This window comes from Theropithecus gelada, chromosome 3 (genome assembly GCF_003255815.1).
Source record: "Theropithecus gelada isolate Dixy chromosome 3, Tgel_1.0, whole genome shotgun sequence".
NCBI classification, from domain to species: domain Eukaryota; kingdom Metazoa; phylum Chordata; class Mammalia; order Primates; family Cercopithecidae; genus Theropithecus; species Theropithecus gelada.
This window is the reverse complement of record NC_037670.1, coordinates 84,940,918-84,966,987: the sequence shown is the minus strand read 5'-3', so window position 1 is coordinate 84,966,987 and position 26,070 is coordinate 84,940,918. Positions and strand designations below refer to the sequence as shown.

Sequence of the window (26,070 nt, the reverse complement as noted above, 5' to 3'; positions counted from 1 at the left end):
CATCTTGCTTCTAGACAACTGTGTTAACAGTTCCCTACCATGCCTTAACCAGAGTTTTTGTCAATGTTCCGCTCTGCCCTAAGCCAGTATCTCTGATGCCACTGTGGGAGCTACTTGTTGCCCAAATCGTGTTGCCCCACTGTACAACTGTATATGTTTAATAAGCACCTGTGGTCAGACTGGGCCTTACCTTAAGTATTACATTCCAAACATACAATGAACTTTAAAAATTTAAGGTTATTTATATAATGTTAGTCACTAAGATTGGACTTCTTAGCATCTGGATACTAAAGTTATCAAAATGCTTTCTGAATTTCTATTAATCGGTTTTGCTAGCTCACCAGCATATTCTATGTAAGACTCCATTCTTAGAGTCACTCTCTACAGTTTTAACAACCAGTAATCCTCATCCCAATTAAATGGTGAGAAAATAGGCTCAAAGGTAGTAAGTAACTGGTGGAAGATTTAAGAAGGGATGGCAGAGGTGTGGTATTTGAGCATAGGTCTTAATTTCCAAGTTAGCAATTGCCAGATTAGAGAGTAAGGGAACACAGAAGACAGCCTAAAACAAAAAGCACAGATTTTAGGAGAGTGAGCTGTTTCCTAAAATACTACCTAAATCCAGTCCTGCTAGGCCCAGTCCCTTGCCCAGCTAAAGGATTCCAACACAATACTGTTCTCACTCTTCATGGGATGCCTTTAAAGAGCTCCCAGAAAACAGCTCCCTGCTGTCGTCTCATGAATATCTAGCACAGTGCCTGGCACATTGTAGATGCTCAGTAAGTCTCTGTGAGTGAATGAAGTTACAACAGCACTTCCCAAGTTCATGCCTCACTAGTAATGGAAGAAAGGTTGCTACTAAATATAAATATAAATGTTTGGTGGTTATTACTACCACATTAGAGATGTGCAATGCACGTTAATGTTTTTAAAAAGTCCTTGGAAGAGAACTCTGCTGGACTTTGTTGAACCCAGGGGTGCCAAGTAGCAGTTGGCTCAGAGTCTGAAGGTTGTCCAGTGATTTGAAGCAGGACAAACAGTCTGCTCTGAACACCTGGCTCCAGGCCTTCTGTACCTTGTCTCCAGCCTTGTCCTTCCAGCATCAATCCTTTCAAACTTAAGTTCTTCAGTCTTGTTAAGAGGCATGTTGGGGGTTTCAGAGCCTGCTGGGGCAGGAAAGGGGAGGGTAGTGGCAGTGGCAGAATCAGACCCACTGAGATGTTTGATGGGTAGATATGTCCTGCCAGTCCCTGGCGGTTCCATCCCCTCCGAGGCCCAGGCACATGAGTGAAGAGGCCAACGTGTGTATCGAGGCCAAGTGAGCCTTCAGATGGTTCTAGCCCCAGCTGGTGTCTTAGAGCAACTGCGTGAGAGACCCCAGGTGAGAACCACCTTGTTGAGCCAGGCAGCCCAGAGAACTGTAAAAGATAATTGTTTTAAGCCATGTATTGTGTGTGAGAGAGACAGAAAGAGAATGAATATTAGTTTTATGGCCATTAGAAAAAGACTTCCAACTTTAATATGGTAGAAAGTGTCCTGGGTTACAAATGCTAGAGATGTGCACCTGCCTGCTTAGTAATATCCCTTTATAGCTCAACGAATATTGAGCACCTATCAGGGTCCTTTTCTGCGGATGAAGGGCTACTAAAACATTTCATGTCCTTGTTTTCATGGGGAACTTGATGCAGGACAGATCATCAGTAATCCAGCTACCTCTGTGCCCCAGAACCATTCAAACCTTGTCAGAAAATAGAGGAAACCAAAAACAGAAAAGCATTAACCAAGAAACAAAAAGGCAGAGCAACTCTTAATGGTGTCAGGGCTTAGCCATTCCATTGAGGGCTGAGGTTTTTTATAACTAATTAGGCTAAAAAAAAGATTTAAGACCAGAAATTGCTAAAACGTGAAGTCAGATCTGTCGTTCATCAAGAGAAGGACAAGCCAGGGCTGAGGGGGTTCCAGCAGGCGCTGTGGCCCGTTCCCAGCTTGAATGTAAACATTATGTTGTGTGTCTGGCATGAGACTACGAGGAAAATAGCCAACACTACACACACATCAGCTTTATGGAAAAATCAGGAAGCACATTTAGAAACATAAGGTATTTCCAGGGTTGGTCAAAGAACCTGCTGTGCCATCACTCCTTTGTCTTTGCTGCTGTGATTAAAAATGTTGACAAGTGTGAGTGGGTTGCCTTTATCACAAATGTTAGTACAAGGTCAAGTAAGACTCTCTTAAGACATTTCCTCCATCCAGCCATTCAGTTAGAGGCCGCAGGAACATCCTCTTTACAAGACCAGAGGAGCTCTGAAAAGATCCACCAAAGTTTCTTATTGCATCAGTCCTGAAACAAATTTGATCTTTCAAAAATATTAGTAAAAAAATAAATAATGGCTGGAAACCTGAAATGCTGAAATTGCTGAAATTCTTTGGTCTTTGAAAAAAATGGAATCAAGCTTAAAAGGGCAAGGAAGGTTGCTAACGTTTATTAAGAGCTTATCATACTGGGTACTTGATGTCAATTGCCTTATTTAATACTCATGTTCTGGATGAAAGAACTGACTCCTAGAGGAGGTGAGTGACTTGGCCAAGATCACATGGCTCGTAAATTACAGAATTGGAATAGGAACCCAGGGATGTCCGATTCCATAGTCCATATTTCCTCATGTAGTCTCCTAACGTGCTAGGTACTCGTTAATTAACAACAACCAGCTGGTGGTCTTTGAAAAATCTTACCAGTTGGGAAGAAGGATTGGGATAATAGTCTGGAGAAAACTGTCTGTGAGTTACAATGATGCTCTGACATCAAGCTAGTAAGGGAAGAAAGTGGGAAGGTAGGAGGTGGAAAGGAGGACTTAGGTGGGGGTTCTACCATTAGGAACTACTTGTCCCCTCTGATGGAATTAGGCCAGTCAATAGACAGCAGGCGATTTAGAGGCTTTTCTAAAAGTCTACTCCAAATCAAATCATGAAGCCTAAAGTCCAGATGCCAAGCTGGGCCATCCTGTCCTTACCTGGATGGGATCTTTGTTGTCAGTACTCAGACCTTCATGTGTACAACATGACACTTGACCTAGATAAGCCCAATGGTCAGTTTCCCAGGGGCCTGGATGTTGTACACAATGGAGAAGATGAAGTTGCTTGGGGATTTGATGAGGAAGAAGAGTAAGAAAACAAACTGGGGATGGTAGTAGTGGTAATGGTGGGGGTTAAAAGTGAAACCACTTGCAGCAATGTGGACACCCCACCAGCCGCAGAAAGCAGGAGGGCTGAGGCGCACGCAGTTCCCTACTGGCCACTGCACACCAGCACACAGGGTGTCTAGCAAGTTGGGTGGGGTCTTTAGGAAAAAAGAATTGCCTCTTCCCTCAGTCATTTAAGTAATATGTTCAGTTAGACAATTGCAGAAATTCAGAAAACACAGAAGAGCATAAAAAAGAACAGATACTATCACTGTTAATATCTGAGTTAATTATATCTTGAGTTACATAATTGAGTTGAGTTAATAATCTCTCTCTCAATACCTTTTTTCCACTTAATGTTACTTTGTGAGCACTCCCTCATCATTAAGTGTTTCTCAGTGTTTGAAAACGGGACACTATCTGGGTCTGTCTCTGTTGATGAAACTGTCACCATGCAGAGGACTCCAGAGGAACTTTGGGGGGCGGGGTATTGTTGTTTTACATTTCTTAAAAAACAAAACAAAAAAACTTTAAAGTGCCTTTAATCTTTGCCATTCTAACATAAAAATTATCAAAGGGAAAAAACCTCAAAGCACTTCAACCCATCTTTTAAACCTATCTGCATTATAAGGAAGGGAAGTCGTCTCTGTTCCCTGAATTCAGGCAAGCGTGAGCAGGGCAAGAGTGGTGGGCTCAGTGGTTGTGGCCTGGAACGCCTCTGGGAAGGATACAAAGGAAATAATCCTCCCACGGCTTTGGGGCTCCGGGGCTCAGTGGGGAGCCCACACTTCCCTGTTCCCATGGGCTACGCCTTGATTCCTTTGCCCTCAGAGCACCTGTCACATCTGAGACCTGTGCTGGGTGCTGAGGAGGGACAGTGAGCTCTGAGGGTTTTGGGAGCAGTAAGGGAGATGGTGCCTCAATGTAGAAAGAGCATGTGGGGAGGATGAGAACTTGACCTACGAGAGGCGGAGAGGGGAGTCGGTCTGGGAGGTTGGTGAGGGCTCCCAAAGGTGGTGGCACTGGAGCTGTGCTGGAGAAAGGAGCGGAATTCAAATGAGAGATACTGAGGGAGAGAGGAAGGGACGGGGGACCGGAATATGCCTCTTTGCCCTAAGGACCGTTTAGCTGAAGGCAGTTAAGCAGCAGCAGATGCAGGAAGGAGTCCCTGCTCTCCCTCTGTGTGCCTAAAAACAGGACACACATTTACAAAGACAAAGGGAAGGCCACCCCCACTTCTTCCAGGGAGATCGAAGGTTAACCAATGCAGAAGACTTTAGACTCTTATTGGCCTGGAGATGGTACTGGAGGAATCTACATGAACAAGCTAATACACTAACAGGACTCTTGTCTGCCTTTTGTTTTTCTTTTTTCCTTCCACAAGCTGCTGCTCCCAGAGACTCAAAGCCCTTTTCCTTTGTTACTTCTCTAAAAATGTACTTAACGGTTCTTTGTTGAAGACGCTGTATAAGCTGTGAGAACCGCCCATTCCCTGGGTGTTTTGTCTCCCATGTGTATATGAAATACACATGTTGATAAACTGTTTTTCTCTTGTTAATCTCTCTGTTGTTACAGAGAAGATGTTGCAACTAGAACTTAGGATGATTGAGGGAAACATTGTTTTTTTCTTCTACAGAGGGCAGGGAGCATCCTCGGCTAAGGAGTTAACATGGGAAGGAAATGTAGAGACCTGGCTTTACTGCAGGGTCCTTCTCCCATTCCCCGCTCGGCATGAGGTCTGGGAGTTCAGTATCTCATTCTGTCTGCTCTGTAAATGCCAATGAAATGGCGAGGACTGCTGATCCTGAGTCAGTGTCCAGGAGACTTGGCTGGCAGAGACTGCTGCCAGCAGCAAGCAGGGAGTAAGAAGAGTCTGACTTGCCTTGGGAACAAATGAGGTGGCAGCACTGCTGGATTCTGCCCGAGTCCACAGTACCCAGCTCATCCCACCCTCTTCTCTCCAGTACCCAAGCCAGCAATGATGTAGTGAATCAGATGAAATACGAATCCCACTGGAGCACAGCCCCACCTTCCAGCCAGCAACTTCGGGGCAGAAAGAGTCAGCCGCCAGCTTGGGATGTAGGAGTGGCTCATCTCCAGTGCCTGGTCAGAGGTGAGGTCACAAGCCTGCTATGGCCCTGCGTATCATGACCTGCATTCTGGCCCAGAAAAGGAAACTCACACTTCCCTCGCGGGATCAGGACCACCAACTGCCGCCCACGTCACCTGCCAGTCAACGGGGCTGGAGTCGGCAGCCCCTTCAGCCCAAGGCTCATTGAATTCTCAGTGGTGGAGAGAGAACACTCAGAAAAACCCCCACCAACCCAGACACAGACAACGGAAGGGGGAAACGGCCAGAAACCCAAGCAGAGGAAAAGTAAAAGAATGACAAAACAGAAATGACAAGAAGGAAAGGATGCGAACAAGAAAAGGGGATGGAGCTAGAGGTGGGAGAGAGAGGATGCTTCCCCTGCACCCGCTGCCCAGAACTCAGGGCGTAGCTTGTATTTCCTTTGTGTTTTGGCGGGTCAGCCTGAGTACAGGTCATTACTTGGCTCCCGCTTTTAACATGGCCGATGTGGAAGACACCCCCGGCCGGGTGCTCGGCCCTGGAGAGCAGGCAGCAGGACGGCAGTGGTGGGGAGGAACAGCTGCGGTGAGATGCGGTGGGAACCGGCCCCAGGGGCCAGTCATGGCCTTCTCTGTAGAGAGCAAGAAAGGAGGAAAAAGTCTCTTTCTGCAATGAAGCGCTGCCCTCTGGAAAAATGGGCTTGTCCAACAATCCTGTGGATGTTTTGTATCCCAAGGTAACCCCTGAGTGGCCCTTCCCTCCTCTCCCAACTCCATGCCTCTGACACAGAATGTACAGATGCGTCCTGAGGCCTGTTCTGACCCAAATGCAGCGCTCCTCTGCCAGCCCGCAGAGGCTTCTCACATCTGCGTCCTGGGGAGTTCATTTCAGCTTAAACAACGAGCATCTGGACTTTGCATGATGGAACTGTAACAGTACATAGAGTAGGTGAAACCTAGAAATGCTAACTTTGTGGCACATTTGTGTGCCATGCTTTTACATCGACAGCTGCTATGAAAAGTACTGAAATAGATGAGTGTTCAGAGAGACCTATTTAAGAAGGGGCAACATAAGTGCTTATGCCATCTTTTCTTTTAAGCTTAAAAAAAGAGTCAGTCTGCTCTGAGTGAATCAGCGTACCATCGAGTATGCCAGGTATGTTTCTGATGTTTCTACTCCTAGCTCACAGGTGGATGTGAAAGAGCTGCTAACACCTCATGGGGAAGTTTGCAATTTTGTTTTTTAAAATGCCCTCTAGACCCATACTTGACTGTTGTGGTGTTTCTCATTTTGTCCCTGTTCCTTATTAGAAAATTTAGCACCCCCAGCTGCCCGTGACACCCAGTCAGGCCCTCAGAGACCTGGGTCAGCAGACAGGCAGCTGAAGTTGAAGTGGGTGGTTTGGTGAGAAAAATATCAAAGACCTTTTTTCTCCTGATCCCCTTTCATGCCAGTGGGTGGAAGCAAGCAAGAACTTCCTCAGCTGGAGGCTAAATACCCTACCACACTCACCAAATGGCTCTGGGAGCCATCTGGGGCTTTTACAACTTCAAAGTGGTCTCCCGTGAGCCACCTGCAGGGCCATCCATTGGGGAAGGTGCTTGGCAAATAAATAGGTTGACGTATTTGATACTCTGTTCTGATGGGTCCCCCAGTATGACATGAATTTGAAGACTATGAAAGACATGATCCTCCTACAAAAGATCTCTCTTGACCGCCAGGATCCCAAGTAGGTGAGCAGAGGGGAAAGCCCTGGCGGCAGCCAGCGGTGGCGGGTGAGCACTGCCCTGAGGGCACCTGTGTGCACGCAGCGGTGAGGCCCACGCACTCTAATGCAGGAGAGGGGAGTGTCTCCCCCCAGCCCATACACTTGCTTTAAAATCAAGAAAGGGCGGCTGCCTTCCATGAAGCTTGCCCTGTTTCCATGTGGTTATGCCAAGCACGCAGCACCTCTGTTACCTTGTATCTCTTTTTACATCCAGGAACTGGGCAGGCAAAAGGCTTCTCTTCCCCTCCATTCATGCACATGGAGCTGAGGATGGCTTCGGAGCTGATGGCACTCTCTGTGGTCCAGGACTCATCGCTGTCCGACTCCTCATAGTCCACCTCCTCCTCGTCATACTCACTGCCTGTGGGACAAGAGAAGGGCAAGGACTGTCAGGAGCACTCATCTCCCCACAGGTTCACCCGGCCACTCCCAGGACAGGAGACGTGGCAGTGGCAGCGCAGCGCTGATGGCCCAAGGAGAGGGCACTCGCGGCACCAAGTGACTGCAAACACGACTATTCCCTTACAACCCTGGGAGCAAGAGCCCTGCGTTCCCACCTAAGAGACCAGGGCAAGGGCTTCCCAGCAATTCATGGCTAGGAGTTGGCGAGAACATTAACTCGGTTCTACGGCAGCCCAGCCTGTGGCTGCGAAGGCACAGGGAAGACTCGCTCTGGGGCCAAAACCAAAAATAAGCAACGATGACAGACTCCTCACACTCCCCACACTAGTGCCTGACACTCCCAAATGAGCAGAACCCTGTCCCCTTAGCTTTATGCTTTACTGGCCTAGTAAATGCAAAAATCTCCAGGGTCAGGGGTTACGTTTTGGACTTCTGAGGCATTTCCAGTAGGAATGAATTTCAGGTGTTTTTCTTTATAGATTTGAGCTGGGAAATTTGGAACTAAAAGAGGGTTACCCTCAGGCTAGGGAGCAAGAGGCACAGAAGGCCAGGAGCTCTGAGGGTAAATCGCCAGCAGCGACTCGTCCTGGAAGACGAAGCGATCCTCTACACACGCAGTCCCAGGCACTGCGTCTGCCCTTCAGCTCATGCGACGCTTCCTGCTAGGGCTGGCCCATCGCCGTCACGCAGCTCAGACAGGAAGCAGGGATTCTCTTATATTCCTAAGGGTGAAGAGCTCTGCTAAGAATCGAATTGAAATAGACTCTACTGACTTCTGTGCAAGACGGCAGGGATGGAGAACCACTTCAACAGGCAGCCTCGCTTCGCTCTTTTTTAATGAGGCCCAAAGCCATTTATTTGGAGCTTTTGCACAATACAACCCTGAAGGACGTAATTCTACAGATCATAAACAGTGTAAAATAATATGTTGACAAGTCCTAATGCATTTACAAGCCCCGTGGAATAAATAGGAATTATAGCACAACATTAATAAGAATTATATGGTAGCAATTACAGTTGTGAAATTCATCCCCCAGGTGTGAGGCTAAATTGTACCAGGGGCCTGCCTGGGTGCTTCAGGGGCTTACTCTGCTACATCAATTATTTCAACACCAAATATTGGCACTTTTATTGGGTTTCATTTTAATAGGCATTAATAAGATTGTTTGAAGAGCCAGTTGAGCCAGGAACAGGGACGCCGGCATCTGAGGCTAAAAGTTGAAAGAAGCCAGGAAGGAAGGAAGGGACCTGAAGTTTATTGAGTGCCTATTATGTTTCAGGCACATTATATGCATTATCTCATTTAATCCTCCAGTAACCCTGTGAGGTGAGGATTACTGTCACTTTTATACACACGAGCACCTGAGCCCTAGTGAGGTTAAAACGCTTATGCATTCTGAATTAGCCATTAAGGGACAGTGTGCTTTTCCCCCATTGCTTCCCAGCCCCCAGTGCCAAGCTCTTCTGAGGGGTTCCTTTTTAATCTCCTTTGAGTTGCTGGCTCTTCACCATTTAATACTGAGACGGAATTCAAAGCAGTCTGTTTTGAAGTCTGTTAGAAATTCTTGGGTGGTGCAGAAAAAACAATTTGGCAAACATGAAGCTTTGGAGTTAAATGTGGGTTTCAGTAAATTCCGCTGTACTTGGCCATAGCTCCCTAAATCAAGACAGCCGGTTTGGAAACGCTTGTACCAGGCGACACAGGGGTGCCACTCTGCCACGTTGCTCAGGGTCTGTCCTGGAGCAAATCTTGAAATCTGTTTTTAAGTAGGGCATTGTTTAAGACATTTTACTCTTAAACAAATGCCACATGCTGGCGTCCTTTAACTTGCTTGTTAGAAAACTATAAATGCTATTTCGCAAAGCTCCTCCAGCGGGACTTCAGAAAGTTAGAATGACTAATTTATCCATCTAATTGGGCTAATTTGTTAACCTCAATACCAAGAACCACGAAACATTTAGAATGGGGGAGGGTGGGGCACCTCAGACCAACTGGGAGCTTAATGAAGCCCAACAGAAGAGAAAACTTCAAAACTCCACTGGATCAAAAGCGATCAGGCCGAGGGGCTGAAGCTGCCTACACCGTCTCCGTCTCTAGGGAAGGCGTGTGGTATCCAGCCCCAGGCAGGGCAGGCAGGGGCCACGCAGCTCACCCTGCAAGTTGGAACACTTCTGAGACGGAAAGGTAGTGTGGGCCGACAGGTGTAAGCTGGGACTGTCCCAGGCAAGGTGGGACACACACCACTCAGCAGCTACAATCAAATCCTTGGGTGAAACTAGTCATCTCCCTCGGCTGCAACAAGATGGACTTTTGTTTATACTTAATTTTGTCCTCTAACAGAGAACATCAGCACAGACCTGGGCTCATGCCTCTGCTTTCATTAGCTGAAGGACAAGCCGCTTGGCTTTTATTTTCTCTTTCATGAAATGGGCACAAGTCTGTTCCTTGCAGGTTGAATTTAAGGATCAGAATGAGTGTGTACAGAATACCTGGGATAGGAGGACTTCCATAGAGTACGAGCTGAAAACATGCAAGGCAGTGTAAGCAATGCCATCTTTGTAATCATATTACATAGACATATTCCATATAAAATAAGATTATCTTTAGAAGAGCCTTTTGTGAAACCAAACGAGATAATTCCAAAAGGGTTGGGAATCCCTACTGGAAAAAACACAAGAGACTCCAGGACCAGACAGGCCCCATCTGCTTTAAGCTCAAAGAAGGAGCAAAGCACACTCCAGCCCCTACCTCCACGAGTCTGCAGAGGCCGGGAGGGAGCGCAGCTGGGGCTCAGAGCACTGTGAGCCAAGGCAAGTGCCGCTACCTCTCTGAGCTTCAAACTGCTCATCTGTAAAATGGTGAATGCCTGTACTCACTAAGGCTGTTGTGAAGAATAACTGAGTTCCTGTGTTTAGGACTCTGGACAATGCCTGGCCCATGGCAGGCATTAAAGTAGGCAAGAAAATAAAATGCTATGTGAGCTGTTTATCTCATCTACTGTTCCCTTGCTCTCTCTTGAGAACAGTCCCCTTTTTAAACCTGAGGAACATGGTGGGGTTCTACTACAGCTTTTCTTATTGTACCCCAAATGCTCCCCCTTTTATTAACCAGGTGTCCACAGCACCAGGCGGCAGCCAGAGGGCCTGGGGCGGGCAGCATAGGGGCTGCGGGACCCGAGTCACAGGCGCTCAGATGCTGGCACTCATTCGTGTCCCTGGCAGGGCGTGGGGGGGTCCTGCAGAAAACTTTTGAGGCCAAAACACAACTGCTGTTAGTCTCCTTTCAAACATTTTGGAACTGTAGAAAGAAATACCCTAAAACTAAAGTCACCAAAGCTGCTGGGCCAGCCTTTGTCCTCTGCTTTATCCATTTCCTCATGTCTTCCCACAAGAGGAAAATAAATCCCAAGCTCGTTCATTCGTTTTCAATTGCTGCTTCAGCTGCTATCTCAACACTCACTGCAGAATGAACAAATCCCCAGCCGTCTCCACGCCTTTGCTAGGGAACTCCTCCTCCATTCCTGGAAAGCAGGAGGTGGCAAAGCTGCTTCTCCTAGCAACACCCTCCCAAGTTTTACTCCTGTGCTTCACTTAATAAAAAATCGTGAGCACCGCCCCGAGTATGAATGTGTGTGAATATTTTTATTATAAATGCCGTATATGTATTAATATATTATTGCAGAAACCACATCTGCAAAGAAGCAAAAAGGGTAGGGCTAAAATAAGTATAAATATCTTAATACAGGAATAGTTTTAATAAATTATTTATAAGTAGGTATAAAGATTTAATACCCCCTTCTCGCCCCTCACTTTGAGCCCACTGCCCTGCATGCCAGCTGGGGCTTCAACGGGGCACATCACAGTCTGCACTGAGGCTATCAGGTTGAAATGAGGCTCTGGGCTACTCTAGGGGAAAATGAGGGGACCTTAAGGATGAATACGTTCATTTATTCACATGGCAAACTTTTACCCAACACCTGTCATAAGTAGACTTGGTGATCCCTAGGTCCTGTCTAAAAGCCCCCCTATAAGCCAAAGGAGAGGGGCGGGGTGTCCCGCCAGGAGACAGAAGATCATGAGGAAATGAAATGATGTTCTTGTTCTGTGCCTCACACCATCCCAAGACAACAAATGTTAATTTCCACACAATTTTTGAAACAAACAAACAAAAAATATATAAAGTATTTCCTCAAAAGAGAGGGGAAAAAACAACCATGTGTATGTATAGCTATAAGCAGTTGGGGCAGGAAAGTTCTTTGGAGTGTGAGAGTCACAGAAAGAATGTGACTAGGGGCCAGAGTGGGCATCTGGGGACAGGCTGGCAGGTGTCCTCAAGGCCACCCTCTTAGCAAGCTCTGCTGGGGAACCCTGGACTGTGGAGTCAGAATGTTGCAACTGGGAGGAACTTGCAGACCACTGAATCCCACACTCATCTTGGTGTCTCAGAAGTTAGTGACTGGGGCTGGGCACGGTGGCTCACACCTGTAATCCCAGCACTTTGGGAGGCCAAGGCGGGTAGATCACGAGGTCAGGAGATCGAGACCATTCTGGCTAACATGGTGAAACCCTGTCTCTACTAAAAGTACAAAAAAATTAGCTGGGGTGGGTGCCTATAGTCCCAGTTACTTGGGAGGCTGAGGCAGGAGAATGGTGTGAACCCGGGAGGCAGAACTTGCAATAAGCCAAGATCATGCCACTGCGCTCCAGCCTGGGAGACAGAGCGAGACTCCGTCTCAAAAAAAAAAAAAAGAAAGAAGTTAGTGACTGGGGGTGGGCAGTGGGGAGGGTTAGTGGGTACAAAACAAATAGAGTAAGACCTAGTATCTGCTAGCACAACAGGGTGACTTTAGTCAATAATAAATTGTATATGTTAAAATAACTAAAAGAGTATAATTGGATTGTTTGTAACACAAAAGATAAATGCTTGAGGGGCTGAAGACCCCATTTTACATGATGTGATTACACACTGCAGACCTGTATCAAAATAGCTCATGTGCTCCATAAATATATACACCTACTATGTACTCACAAAAATTAACATTAAGAAATTTAGGCCAGGCGCAGTGGCTCACGCCTGTAATCCCAGCACTTTGGGAGGCCGGGGTGGGTGGATCACGAGGTCAGGAGTTCGAGACCAGCCCGGCCAACATGGTGAAACCCCGTCTCTACTAAAAAATATATAAATTAGCTGAGTATGGATGAGTGCCTGTAATCCCAGCTACTCGGGAGGCTGAGGGAGGAGAATCGCTTGAACCCGGGAGGCAGAGGTTGCAGTGAGCCGAGATGGTGCCATTGCACTCCAGCCTGGGTGAAAAAAAAAATAGAAAAAGAAATTTTAAAAAATGTTAAGTGACTGGCCCACAGTCACACAGTGGTCCGTAGCCCGTTCAGGGGGCTTCTCTTCTCCAGGTCTGCCTCATGATGCAGGATTCTAAGCAGGAAAAGATCACGCTATGGCCTGCACCCATTCACATTCCCTCTCTTCTTCCTCTCTCCTCCACCCCACCCTTTCCAGCCCTAAATCCCAGGATGCTTCAAGGGAAAGGGACACGGTGCTAAGAAAAAACCTGTTATGTGCCAACCACCCCTCCCGATACGTTCCTGTTTGGGGGTCCAGAGGAACGCTTTCTCACCACTACCACAAAGCTCTCTAGCTTCGTTCATCCTACGTACCTACTACTTCGTAATTTCTAAGCTACATCTCCCCATTTCCTCCCTCTACCCCATAACCACTGTTTTATTCCCTATCTCTGTATATTTGACTTTTCCTGCATGTAAGTGAGATCATGCACTAGTTTTCTTTCTGTGTCTGGCTTATTTCACTTAGCATAATATCCTTCAGGCTCATCCATGTTGTGGCAAATAGCAGGATCTCCTTTTTGTAAGGCTGAATAGTATTCCATTGTGTGTCTCACACACACACACACACACACACACACACACAGATTCTTGGTGCATTCATCCACTGACGGACACGCTGGTGGTTTCCAATTCTTGTCTACTGTGAGTAATGCTGGGAGAACATGAGAGTACAGACATCTTCCTGAGGTGATGATCTCATTTTCTCTGGGTATATATCCAGAAGAGGGATTGCTGGGTCATATGGTAGCTCTATTTTGCTAACACTTGTTATTACTTGTCTTTTTGATCAGAGCTGTCTGAATGGGTGTGGTCTTTTAAGTGATAGTTCATGGTGGTTTTGATTTGCATTTCTCTGATGCTTAGCGATGAGCACCTTTTCATATTCTGTTGGCCATTTTTATGTCTTCTTTGGAAAAATGTCTGTCCAGGTCCTTTGCCCATTTTTTAAACCAAGTTATTTGTTTTTCTGCTATTGAGTTGTATGACTACTTTGTAAATTTGGCTGTTAACCCCTTATCAGATATATGGTTTGCAAATATTTTCCCCAATCCATAGGCTGCTATTTCATTGTGTTGATAGTTTCCTTTGCTGTGCAGCTTTTTAGTTTGTAGTCTCATTTATTTTTTATTTTTATTTTTTTGAGACAGAGTTTCACTCTTGTTGCCCAGGCTGCAGTGCAATGGAATGATCTCGGCTCACTGCAACCTCCACTTCCTGGGTTCGAGTGATTTTCCTGCCTCAGTCTCCCAAATAGCTGGAATTACAGGCATACACCACCACACTTGGCTAATTTTTTTTTTGTGTGTGTGTTTTTTCTTTTCTTTTTCTTTTTTTTTTTAGTAGAGACGGGGTTTCTCCATCTTGGTCAGGCTGGTCTCGAACTCCTGACTTCAGGTGATCCACTCGCCTCAGCGTCCCAAAGTGCTGAGATTACAGGCATGAGACCCTGTGCCCAGCTATGCAGTCTCATTTATTTTTGTTTTTGTAGATTGAACTTCCGGTGTGATAACCAAAAAATTCATTGACAAGGCTCATGTCAAGTTGCGTTTGCCCCACGTTCTCCTATTCTCTAAGAGTTTTACAGCTTCAGGTCTTATATCCATGTGGAGTTGATTTGTGTGTATGGTGTAAGATAAGGGACCAATTTCATTCAAGAGTATGTAGAAACCCAGTTTTCCTAGCACCATTTACTGCAGAGATTATCCTTTCCCATTGTGTTCCCTTTGTGCCCTTGTCAAACAGTAGTTGAGTACATGTGGGCTCTCTCTTCTGTTCCACTGGTCTATGTGGCTGATTTCATCCCAGTACCATACTGTTTTGATAATCACCTTTGCTTTGAAATATAATTTTTATTTTGAGATGGGGTCTTGCACTATTGCTCAGGCTGGAATGCAGTGGTGCAATCTTGGCTCACTGCAACCTCTGCTTCCCAGGTTCAAGTGAGTTTCCTGCCTCAACCTCTTGAGTAGCTGGGATTACAGGCACCAGCCACCATGCCCGGCTAATTTTTGTATTTTTTGTGGAGACAGGGTTTTGCTATGTTGGCCAGAGTGGTCTCAAACTCCTGACCTCAGGTGATCCGCCCGCCTCAGCCTCCCAAAGTGCTGGGATTACAGGCGTGAGCCACTGTGCCCAGCCTGTAATATAATTTTACAAGACCAGTGCTCTAACCACTGAGCTATGGAGCCCCCACGTGCCTGTAATAAAATTTTAAAGCAGGAAGTGTGATGCCTCCAACTTTTTCATTCTTAGGATCACTTTGGTTATTTAGAGTCTTTGCGGTTCCATATCAATTTTAGGATTGTTTTTACTGTTTCTGTGAAGAACGCCATTAGGATTCGGATAGGGATTGCACTTATTTCATATGGCACTTTGGGTAGTATGGACATTTTAAGAACATTAATTCTTCTGATCCATGAGCAAGGGATATTTTTCATTTATTTGTGTCTTCTTCAATTTCTTTCATCAATGTTTTATAGTTTCTAGTGTACAAATCTTTCACCTCCTTCATTAAATTTATTCCTTTTTTTGATGCGATCATAAATGGGATTGTTGTGTTGATTTCTTTTTCAGCTAAGTTGTTATTTGTGTATGGACATGCTACTGATTTTTGTATATTGATAATGTATCCTTCAACCTTACTGAATTCATCTTCCTCTGTACTTAAAAATTAGTTGGATCAGATTTGTAATTTTCATGAAACAATCCTCTATTAGAGGAGAATGCCCGCAGAGATCTACCTTTCAAAAGGACACAAGGTTTAAGGACACAAAGGATCCACCGGCTGTGACACTGGGTGAGTGCGACAGTAGGGTGGAGAGTCAGCCCAGCAATCCCTTTTATTGGGATGGTTAATTGTTTCTGCTGATGCTCCGGTGAAAGTTCCACAGTTTTGAGGCCCGATTATTTTTTAACAAACAAATGGGCAGATTGTACAAATGTGTACATGTCATGGCAGTCAAAATGCCTGTTTTTTGTTTGGCCTCCTTTTGCTCTAAGCCATTAGCTCCTTAAATTCTGGCACTTGCCTTTATACCCAAACCTACCTGTGCTTACTTGATTTTTTAGTTTGGTAAAAATTCTAGCTGCCTAAGAATGGGCAAATTTTGTTTTACATGTGCATTTAACCAGAGAAGTGTCTTTGCCATTTAGGCTTGAGGTGCCGCCTATGAACCTGGCCCTAGGAGAGGTGCTTTCCACATCACCAGCCTTTTTCTCTCCAACTGATCAGAGGGGAAAGCTAGGGTGTGGGAGGGTAAGGGATGTGCCGCAGGTCACCTGGCTAGCAACAGGCCCATCAGGTCTTTGGTTTCAAAATTTGTGCTCCTTTGATTCATTTTTAAATTGAATATCCCCTGTATGATGGGGAGAACAGAGACGCGACAGACAAAGCAAGGCCCTGGAGATGGGCTGCAGAGAGAGGAAAATGAACACAATGCATGGAGTTGCTCAAAACCACATGTGGTGCGCAGTGTGTGAGCAGGTGGGAGCAGCGCGCTAAGCCTCATGACAGCCAGTGATGGGACCCTGCCATCCAGGTGGCTGTGGTCCAGTTTTCCAAAGGCAAGGGACAAGAGCTATCTTTGTAAGGCTCTCCGTAGTCTTAGATATGATTAATCAATTTTAAAATGATGTCCACTAATGTTAGGGTTTCTGCAAGAAAATGTAATTTAACCTGACGCTGTCACATATAAAAATTGGCTGCCACTCATCTTTCTTGGGTTGAGTTTTCTGTATTCATACTCCATGGTTTCATAACCACTGTGGTGGGAGCCTGGGGCGGGCAGGACAGCAGCCGAGAGGGGCCTCAAGAGCTCATTTCAGCATTTCAGTTGGGGAAATGACCAAAACCAAGGTACGACCCTTGGTATATAAGACAATTATATACCACAGGATGGCCAGGGAGGGTTGTTGGAAAAGGAGGTAAAAATCAGTGTCAGTTTCATGAATCACATGAAGAAACTGAGGTGGCCTGGAACTCGTGCATGCACATGCACACACACACATACACACACACACACACACACACACACACACACACCCCTCTCTTCCTGGCCACCCGCCTACACCGAGCCCACATCGCCATCCAGGGGCCTTGCCGGGTGCTTCTGCCACATTTGCTCTCTCACTGGCCAGAAGAAGATTTCCAGTCTTGCCCACTCTCCTCGAACCTCTGCCCGCACTTCCCTTTGCTGACTCCTTACTCTGTGGAGATGGCCCAACTCTGTTTTACTGCCTACAGAGTTCTCATTCTTTGTAGTCATAAACATAAAATAGTGACATACAGATAAAAGTCAACCTTTTCCAGAAACCCAATATGCCACATTTTTCTTATAATGCATATCATTAATATTCATGTAAAAGTGATAACTGTGGTGACAGCAAATTAAAACTTTCCTGGGGTATCAAATTCTGGCAAATACATTAGCAAAGAGTTGCCTTTCTGTCTTATAGATTTATCATTATAAATTAGCTTTAATTGGTACTGACCCACTTTATAGGAGCTAAAGCAACAATAGTCGAAATGAATTGGCAATGAATGATTACAATGAAAGACACATTAATGGCTCTGGGACCACAGGCCATGCCTGGAAAATTCTTGCCCTCTTTGTTCCTGGACCTCAGCTCATTACTGGAACGTAATTCCGTAGTTAAGGAGGAAACAGGTTCCTCCTTAACTATGGAACTGCTCCTGGTTCTCCAAGCCAGAAGTAATAGTTCCATAGGACTTTACACTTTCTAATGAATTGCCGTCCCGGTGTTGGATTCATCTCTGGTATTTGGAGTTCTGGTCATTATTTGTGATTACCTCACAGTCCCCAGGACACTGCCAGAGCCACAAGGAGCCACTGGACATGTGTTTGTTGAAGCACTGAACCAGTGAATCGAGTTCAGAGGGGAAGGAGGCCCCAAGATTACACAGCTTCAACTCCTGACTCCCACTAATCTTTTTTTAAAAAATTACTTTATTTCACTTGCCTGCTTAAACCCTCCAGTGGCTTCCCACAGCAAAGAGCAGCCCTGGGCCTCATCATGACTTTTTTCTTTATCAAGGTTTCTTTATCAAGGCATCTTTCAGCTCTGAAGGACCAGTTTTTTTTTTAACTTAAGAACTATTTGTACTTGGTTTAATGATAAGCTTTTACAACTATAAATCTAACAAACATTTATAAATCTTTAGATAGTATTAAATAATAATACATTGGAACGTAATTTTTAAAGTTTTTTTTTTTTTTTGAGACGGAGTTTCACTCTTGTTGCCCAGGCTGGAGTGCAATGGCGCGATCTTGGCTTACTGCAACCTCTGCCTCCTGGGTTCAAGTGATTCTCCTGCCTCAGCCTCCGGAGTAGCTGGGATTACAGGTATTTGCCACCACGCCCGGCTAGTTTTTGTATTTTTAGTAGAGTCGGGGTTTCACCATGTTGGTCAGGCTGGTCTTGAACCCGTGACCTTAGGTGATCCACCTGCTTCAGCCTCCCAAAGTGTTGGGATTACAGGCGTGAGCCACCAAGCCCGGCCTAAAATAATATGTTCTAATACATTTAAATATTGATTACACACACACTCAAATTTGACATATTTCAACAAAATCATGCCAACTTTACTATGTAAGCTTTAAAAGATCTTAAAAATACACAAATCAAGGCTGGGCATGGTGGTTCACACCTGTAATCCCAGCACTTTGGGAGGCTGAGGTGGGAGGATCATTTGAAGGCAGAAGTTTGAAACCAGGCTGGGCAATGCAGTGGCACCCCATCTCTATCAAATAAAAGTTTAAAAATTAGCTGGGTGTGGTGGTGTACACCTGTTGCCCCAGCTACTCAGGAGGCTGAGGCGGGAAATGAGCAAAACCAGGATAGAACCCTGTGATAAGTTTGGGAAGATCACTTGAGTCCAGGAGGTTGAGGTTGCAGCGAGTGGTGATGGCACCACTGTACTCTGACCTGGGTGACAGGGAAAGATCATGTCTCCTAAAAAATAAAAAAATGCAAACCAAAAAACGAATCACACCAATGACCACAATGACTATCAAGCCTAAATTTAGCCTGTTACACAGTTGGTTCTTAAGAGCTGAATTATTTTTTCATAATTTCCATACTTAGCTTTGACCTTTCTGGGTCACAAGAATCTGGTGAGACCTAAAAGACAGAGGAACTGACCTCGGGCCAGTGGAGGGTGGGGGTTCTGAGTTATGGACCCACACTGATGCCTGGGGATTCTGAGTTATGAACCCACACTGGTGCTTGGTCAGGATGCAGTCAGGACAAGATGATTCAAAAGTGAGCCTGGAAATAATTGCATTAGAAGATGAGTGGATACTCATTGGTTTCAAATAACTTATTTATCTCTGCCTTAATTTCATTATTTACCCGGTAGTCATTCAGGAGTAGGTTGTTCAGTTTCCATGTAGTTATACGATTTTGAGTTAGTTTCTTTATCCTGAGTTCTAATTTGATTGAACTGTGGTCTGAGAGACAGTTTGTTGTGATTTCTGTTCTTTTACATTTGCCGAGCAGTGTTTTACTACCAATTATGTGGTCAATTTTAGAATAAGTTCGATGAGGTACTGAGAAGAATGTATATTCTGTTGATTTGGGGTGGAGAGCTCTGTAGATGTCTATTAGGTCCACTTGGTCCAGAGCTGAGTTCAAGTTCTGAATATCCTTGTTAATTTTCTGTCTTGTTGATCTAATAGTGACAGTGGGGTTTAAAGTCTCCCACTATTATTGTGTGGGAGTCTAAGACTCTTTGTAGGTCTCTAAGAACTTGCTTTATGAATCTAGGTGCTCCTGTATTGGCTGCATATATATTTAGGATAGTTAGCTTTTCTTGTTGCATGGATCCCTTTACCATTATGTAATTCTTTGTCTTTCTTGATCTTTGTTGGTTTAAAATCTGTTTTATCAGAGATAGCAAAAACCCCTACTTTTCTTTACTTTCCATTTGCTTGGTAAATATTCCTCCATCCCTTTATTTTGAGCCTATGTGTGTTTTTGCATATGAGATGGGTCTCCTGAATACGGCACACCAATTGGTCTTGACTCTTTATCCAATTTGCTAGTCTGTGTCTTTCAATTGGGGCATTCAGCCTGTTTACATTTAAGGTTAATGTTGTTATGTATGAATTTGATCCTGTCATTATGATGCCAGCTGGTTATTTTGCCCATTAGTTTCTTCATAGTATCTATGGTCTTCACAATTTGGTATGTTTTTGCAGTGGCTGGTAATAATTTTTCCTTCCCATATTTAGTGCTTCCTTCAGGAGCTCTTGTAAGTCAGGCCTGGTGGTGACAAAACCTCTCAGCATTTGCTTGTCTGTAAAGGTTGTTATTTCTCCTTTGTTTATGAAGCTTAGTTTGGCTGGATATGAAATTCTGGGCTGAAAATTCCTTTCTTTAAGAATGTTGAATATTGGCCTCCACTCTCTTCTGGCTTGTACGGTTTCTGCAGAGAGATCCACTGTTAGTGTGAATGGGCTTCCCTTTGTGGGTAACCCAACCTTTCTCCTCTGTCTGCCCTTAACATTTTTTCCTTCATTTCAACCTTGGTGAATCTGACAATTATGTTTTTTGGGGTTGCTCTTCTCAAGGAGTATCTTTGTGGTATTCTCTATATTTCCTGAATTTGAATGTTGGCCTCTTTTGCTAGGTTGGGGAAGTTCTGCTGGATAATATCCTCAAGAGTATTTTCCAACTTGGTTCCATTCTCCCCTTCACTTCAGGTACACCAATCAAACATGGGTTTGGTCATTTCACATAGTCCCATATTTCTGGGAGGCTTTGTTCATTCTTTTTCATTCTTTTTTCTCTAATCTTGTCTTCATGCTTTATTTCATTAAGTTGATCCTCAATCCCTGATATCCTTTCTTCCGCTTGATTGATTCAGCTATTGATACTTGTGTCAATGAGAACGAAGACACACAATGTATCAGAATATCTGGGACACAGCTAAAGCAGTGTTTAGAGGGAAATTTATAGCACTAAATGCCCACAGGAGAAAGCGGGAAAGATCTGAAATGAACACTCTAATATCACAATTAAAAGAACTAGAGAAGCAAGAGCAAACACATTCAAAAGCTAGCAGAAGACAAGAAATAACTAAGATCAGAGCAGAACTGAAGGAGATAGAGACAAGAAAAACCCTTTAAAAAAAATCAATGAATCCAGTAGCTGGTTTTTTGGAAAAAATTAACAAAATAGACTGCTAGCCAGACTAATAAAGAAGAAAAGAGACAAGAATCAAACAGACACAATAAAAAATGATAAAGAGGATATCACCACTGATTCCACAGAAATACAAACTACCATCAGATAATACTATAAACATCTCTACATAAATAAACTAGAAAATGTAGAAGAAATGGATAAATTCCTGAACACATACACCCTCCCAAAACTAAACGAGGAAGAAGTTAAATCCCTGAATAGACCAATAACAAGTTCTGAAATTGAGACAGTAATTAATAGCCTACCAACCAAAAAAAGCCTGGGACCAGATGGATTCACAGCTGAATTCTACCAGAGGTACAAAGAGGAGCTGCTACCATTCCTTCTGAAACTATTCCAAACAATAGAAAAAGGGGGACTCCTCCCTAACTCATTTTATGAGGCCAGCATCATCCTGACACCAAAAACTGGCAGAGACACAACAAAAAAAAAAATTTTAGGCCAATGTCCCTGATGAACATCGATGTGAAAATCCTCAATAAAATACTGGCAAACAAAATCCAGTAGCACATTAAAAAGCTTATCCACCAGGATCAAGTTGACTGCATCCCAACATATGCAGATCAATAAATGTAATCCATCACATAAACAGAACCAATGGCAAAAACCACATGATTATCTCAATAGATGCAGAAAAGACCTTCAATAAAATTCAACGCCCCTTCGTGTTAAAAACTCTCAATAAACTAGGTATTGAGGGATCATATCTCAAAATAATAAGAGCTATTTATGACAAACCCACAGCCAATATCATACTGAACGGGCAAAAGCTGGAAGCATTCCCTTTGAAAACAAGCACAAAACAAGGATGCCCTTGAGGTCTTACCACTCCTATTCAACATACTAGTGGAAGTTCTGGCCAGGGCAATCAGGCAAGAGAAACAAATAAAGCATATTCAAATAGTAAGAGAGGAAGCCAGATTGTTTCTGTTTGAAGATGACATGATTGTATATTTAGAAAACCCCATCGTCTCAGCCCAAAATCTCCTTAAGCTGATAAGCAACTTCAGCAAAGTCTCAGGATACAAAATCAATGTGCAAAAATCACAAGCATTCCTATACACCAATAATAGGCAAACAGCCAAATCATGAGTGAATTCCCACTCACAATTGCTACTAAGATAATAAAATACCTAGGAATACAACTTACAAGGGATGTGAAGGACCTCTTCAAGGAGAACTACAAACCACTGGTCAAGGAAAAAAGAGAGGACACAAACAAATGGAAAAACATTCCATGCTTGCTGCGGGAAGTCAGGGACCCTGAATGGAGGGACCAGCTGAAGCCATGGCAGAAGAACATAAATTGTGAAGATTTCACGGACACTTACCACTTCCCCAATCAATACTCTTGTGATTTCCTATAGCCTGTCTTTACTTTAATCTCTTAATCCCATCATCTTTGTAAGCTGAGGATGAATGTCACCTCAGGACCCTGTGATGATTGCATTTAACTGCACAAATTGTTTAAACAATATGAAATCTGGGCATCTTGAGAGAAGAACAGGATAACAGTGATGTTCAGGGAACAAGGGAGATAACCATTAGGTCTGGCTGCCTGAGAGCCGGGCGGAACAGAGCCATATTTCTCTTCTTTCAAAAGCAAATAGAAATATTGCTGAATTATTTTTCTCAGCAAGGAACATTCCTGAGAAAGAGAATGCGTTCCCAAGGGGAGGTCTCTAAAATGGCCACTTTGGGGATATCTCTCTTTTACAGTTGTAGATAAGGGATGAAATAAGCCCCGGTCTCCCATAGCACTCCCAGGCTTATTAGGACAAGGAAATTCCCGCCTAATAAATTTTGGTCAGACCGGTTGTCTGCTCTCAAACCCTGTCTCCTGATAAGATGTTATCAATGACAATGTGTGCCCAAAACTTCATTAGCAGTTTTAATTTCGTCCTGGTCCTGTGATCTCGCCCTGCCTCCATTTGCCTTGTGATATTTTATTACCTTGTGAAGCATGTGATCTCTGTGACCCACACCCTATTCGTGCACTCCCTCCCCTTTTGAAAATCGCTAATAAAAACTTGCTGGTTTTGCAGCTTGGGGGGCATCATGGAACCTGCTGACATGTGATGTCTCCCCCTGACACCCAGCTTTAAAATTTCTCTTTTGTACTCTTTCCTTTTATTTCTCAGACCGGCTGACACTTAGGGAAATAGAAAAGAACCTACATGAAATATCGGGGGCTGGTTTCCCCCAAAACATGCTCCTGGATAGGAAGAATCAATAATGTGAAAATGGCCATACTGCCCAAAGTAATTTATAGATTCAATGCTATCCTCATCAAACTACCATTGATTTTCTTGACAGAATTAGGAAAAAAATACTTTAAGTTTCATATGGAACCAAAAAGGGCCCGTATAGCCAAGACAAACCTAAGCAAAAAGAACAAAGCTGGAGGCATCACGCTACCTGACTTCAAACTATACTATAAGGCTACAGTAACCAAAATAGCTTGGTACTGGTACCAAAACAGATATATAGACCATTGGAAAGAACAGAGGCCTCAGAAATAATGCCACACATCTACAACCATCTGATCTTTGACAAACCTGACAAAAATAAGCAGTGGGGAAAAGATTCCCTATTTAATAAATGCTGTTGGGAAAACTGGCTAGCCATAGGCAGAAAACTGAAACTGGACCCCTTCTTACACCTTATACAAAAATTAACTCAAGATGGATTAAAGACTGAAACGTAAGACATAAAATCATAAAAACTCTAGAAGGAAACCTAGGCAATGCCATTCAGGACATAGGCAAGGGCAAAGACTTCATGATTAAAACACCAAAACAATGGCAACAAAAGCCAAAACAGACAAATGGGATCTAACTAAAGAGCTTTGCACAGCAAAAGAAACTATCATCAGAGTGAACAGGAAACCTACAGAATGGGAGAAAATTTTTGCAATCTATCCGTCTGACAAAAGGCTAATATCCAGAATCTGCAAAGAACTTAAATTTACAAGAAAAAAACAACCCCAACAAAAAGTGGGTGAAGGATATCAACATACTTCTCAAAAGAAGACATTTATGCAGCCAGCAAACATATGAAAAAAAACTCATCGTCACTGGTCATTAGAGAAATGCAAATCAAAACCACAATGAGATACCATCTCACGCCAGTTAGAATGGCGATCATTAAAAAGTCAGGAAACAACAGATGCTGGAGAGGATGTGGAGAAATAGGAAGGCTTTTACACTGTTGGTGGGAGTGTAAATTAGTTCAACCATTGTGGAAGACAGTGTGGTGATTCCTCAAAGATCTAGAACCAGAAATACCATTTGACCCAGCAATCCCATTACTGGGTGTATACCCAAAGGATTATAAATCATTGTACCAGAAAGATACATGCACACGTATGTTTACTGCAGCACTGTTCACAATAGCAAAGACTTGGAACCAACCCAAATGCCCATCAATGACAGACTGGATAAAGAAAAAATGGTACATATACACCATGGAATACTATGCAGCCATAAAAAAGGATGAGTTCATGTCCTTTGTAGGGACATGGATGAAGCTGGAAGCCATCACACTCAGCAAACTAACACAGGAACAGAAAACCAAACACCGCATGTTCTCACTCATAAGTGGGAGTTGAACAATGAGAACACACGGACACAGGGAGGGGAACATCACACACTGGGGCCTGTCAGGGGGTGGAGGGCTAGGGGAGGGATAGCATTAGAAGAAACACCTAATGTAGATGACAGGTTGATGGGTGCAGCAAACCACCATTGCATGTATATACCTATGTAACAAACCTGCACGTTCTGCACATGTATACAGAACTTAAAGTATAATAAAAAAAGAAAAAGAATACAAATTATCAAATAAAAGTCTGTAAAGCCTATGATAATCATACAAGTGCACGACAATAAATGATGATGTACATAAGTGCTCAGTGATCCTGCCACATCTGTTATTGCTGGTTTTTGAACTGTGGTGGGAGAAGGTGCTCCTTACAATATTCACACATTCATTCCTTAATTTAACCCACTACCAAGAAGACCACTGTCACTCACTGATGCATCAAAAGGATTGGGTAAATAATTACCCTGTTTAATTAATTTTCTTAAATGTATGAGAGTTCACATTTATTTTAATGTTTACTACTAGACGTGTTTTGGGTCTTTATTTAGAAGTTTGGTGATGTTTTTGTGACCAGAAATATGCTGTAGGAACTTAACTTCTCTTTGTATAAATTAGCCTTTGGGAAAACTGGTTTTGTTATATGTCTTTTCACTTAAAGTGAAAATTTCCAAGAACCTCTTGACAACATTAAGTGAGGCCTTCCTGTATTTGGCTTCATTAGTATTCAATGCTGCACTATGATGACGCTGAGCCATAGGATGAACCAAGCTCACATCTTTATCTTCCTTGGAGTTCAACACCATCTCCATAACCTCTGTTGTGATCTTTCTCATCTTCATCCTCCTCCCCATCCTCCTCATTGCATGAGCGGCTGATGTGTATCTGGGGCCCACTACAGGCCAGGCACAGCTCTAAGTGTTTTACATCTATTAGCTCATTTAAATGTCACAACAACCCTTTTAGGTGAGCACTAACATTATCTTCATTTTACCTAAAATGGAAGCCCAGAGAGGCACAGTGTCTTGTCAGAGGTCCAAAGGTCCTCTGTGGGGGTGCAAGGGTTCCCAGCTGGCCATCTGGCTGCAGAGTCTGTGTTCCCAGCCAGAATACTGCGCTGCACACTTGAATTCAGTCCGACCCTCGGATGGACTGTAAGCCTCCTCTCAGTGTGTTTAAGCCCCCAGGTATTCTGGTCCCCCCTCCCCACTTTCCTCTCTGCCTCCCCTCATCCCTCCTTTTTCCTAAGAGACTGTCTCCAAGCACCTGGTGCCCTCTGTCCTTCTGCTCCAGGACCACCCTGCATGGCTGCTATCCTGGAATTCCCCTTCTCCACTGTCCCAGGAGTTCCCTTTTCTTCTCCCCATATGGGGCCGATGCCTTTTCCAAGGTTCTGTGTCTTCCTCTTTCTTCGTTCACCACTTGCTTGGGTCATGGGAGGTAAAATCTGGAGTCCCCGA

The 26,070-nt window shown here is 44.1% G+C and overlaps 1 protein-coding gene across 3 annotated transcripts in view; it reads right to left on the bottom strand.

Moving 5' to 3' along the window:
• The window catches only part of JAZF1 (JAZF zinc finger 1), a 352,768-nt gene that overhangs the window by 2,852 nt on the left and 323,846 nt on the right, over positions 1-26,070 (bottom strand). For all 3 annotated transcript variants that reach the window (XM_025381213.1, XM_025381216.1, XM_025381214.1), the window contains exon 4: positions 7,210-7,379. In XM_025381213.1, the coding sequence (XP_025236998.1) occupies positions 7,210-7,379 (170 nt within the window). The remainder of the gene's footprint in view (positions 1-7,209; positions 7,380-26,070) is intronic.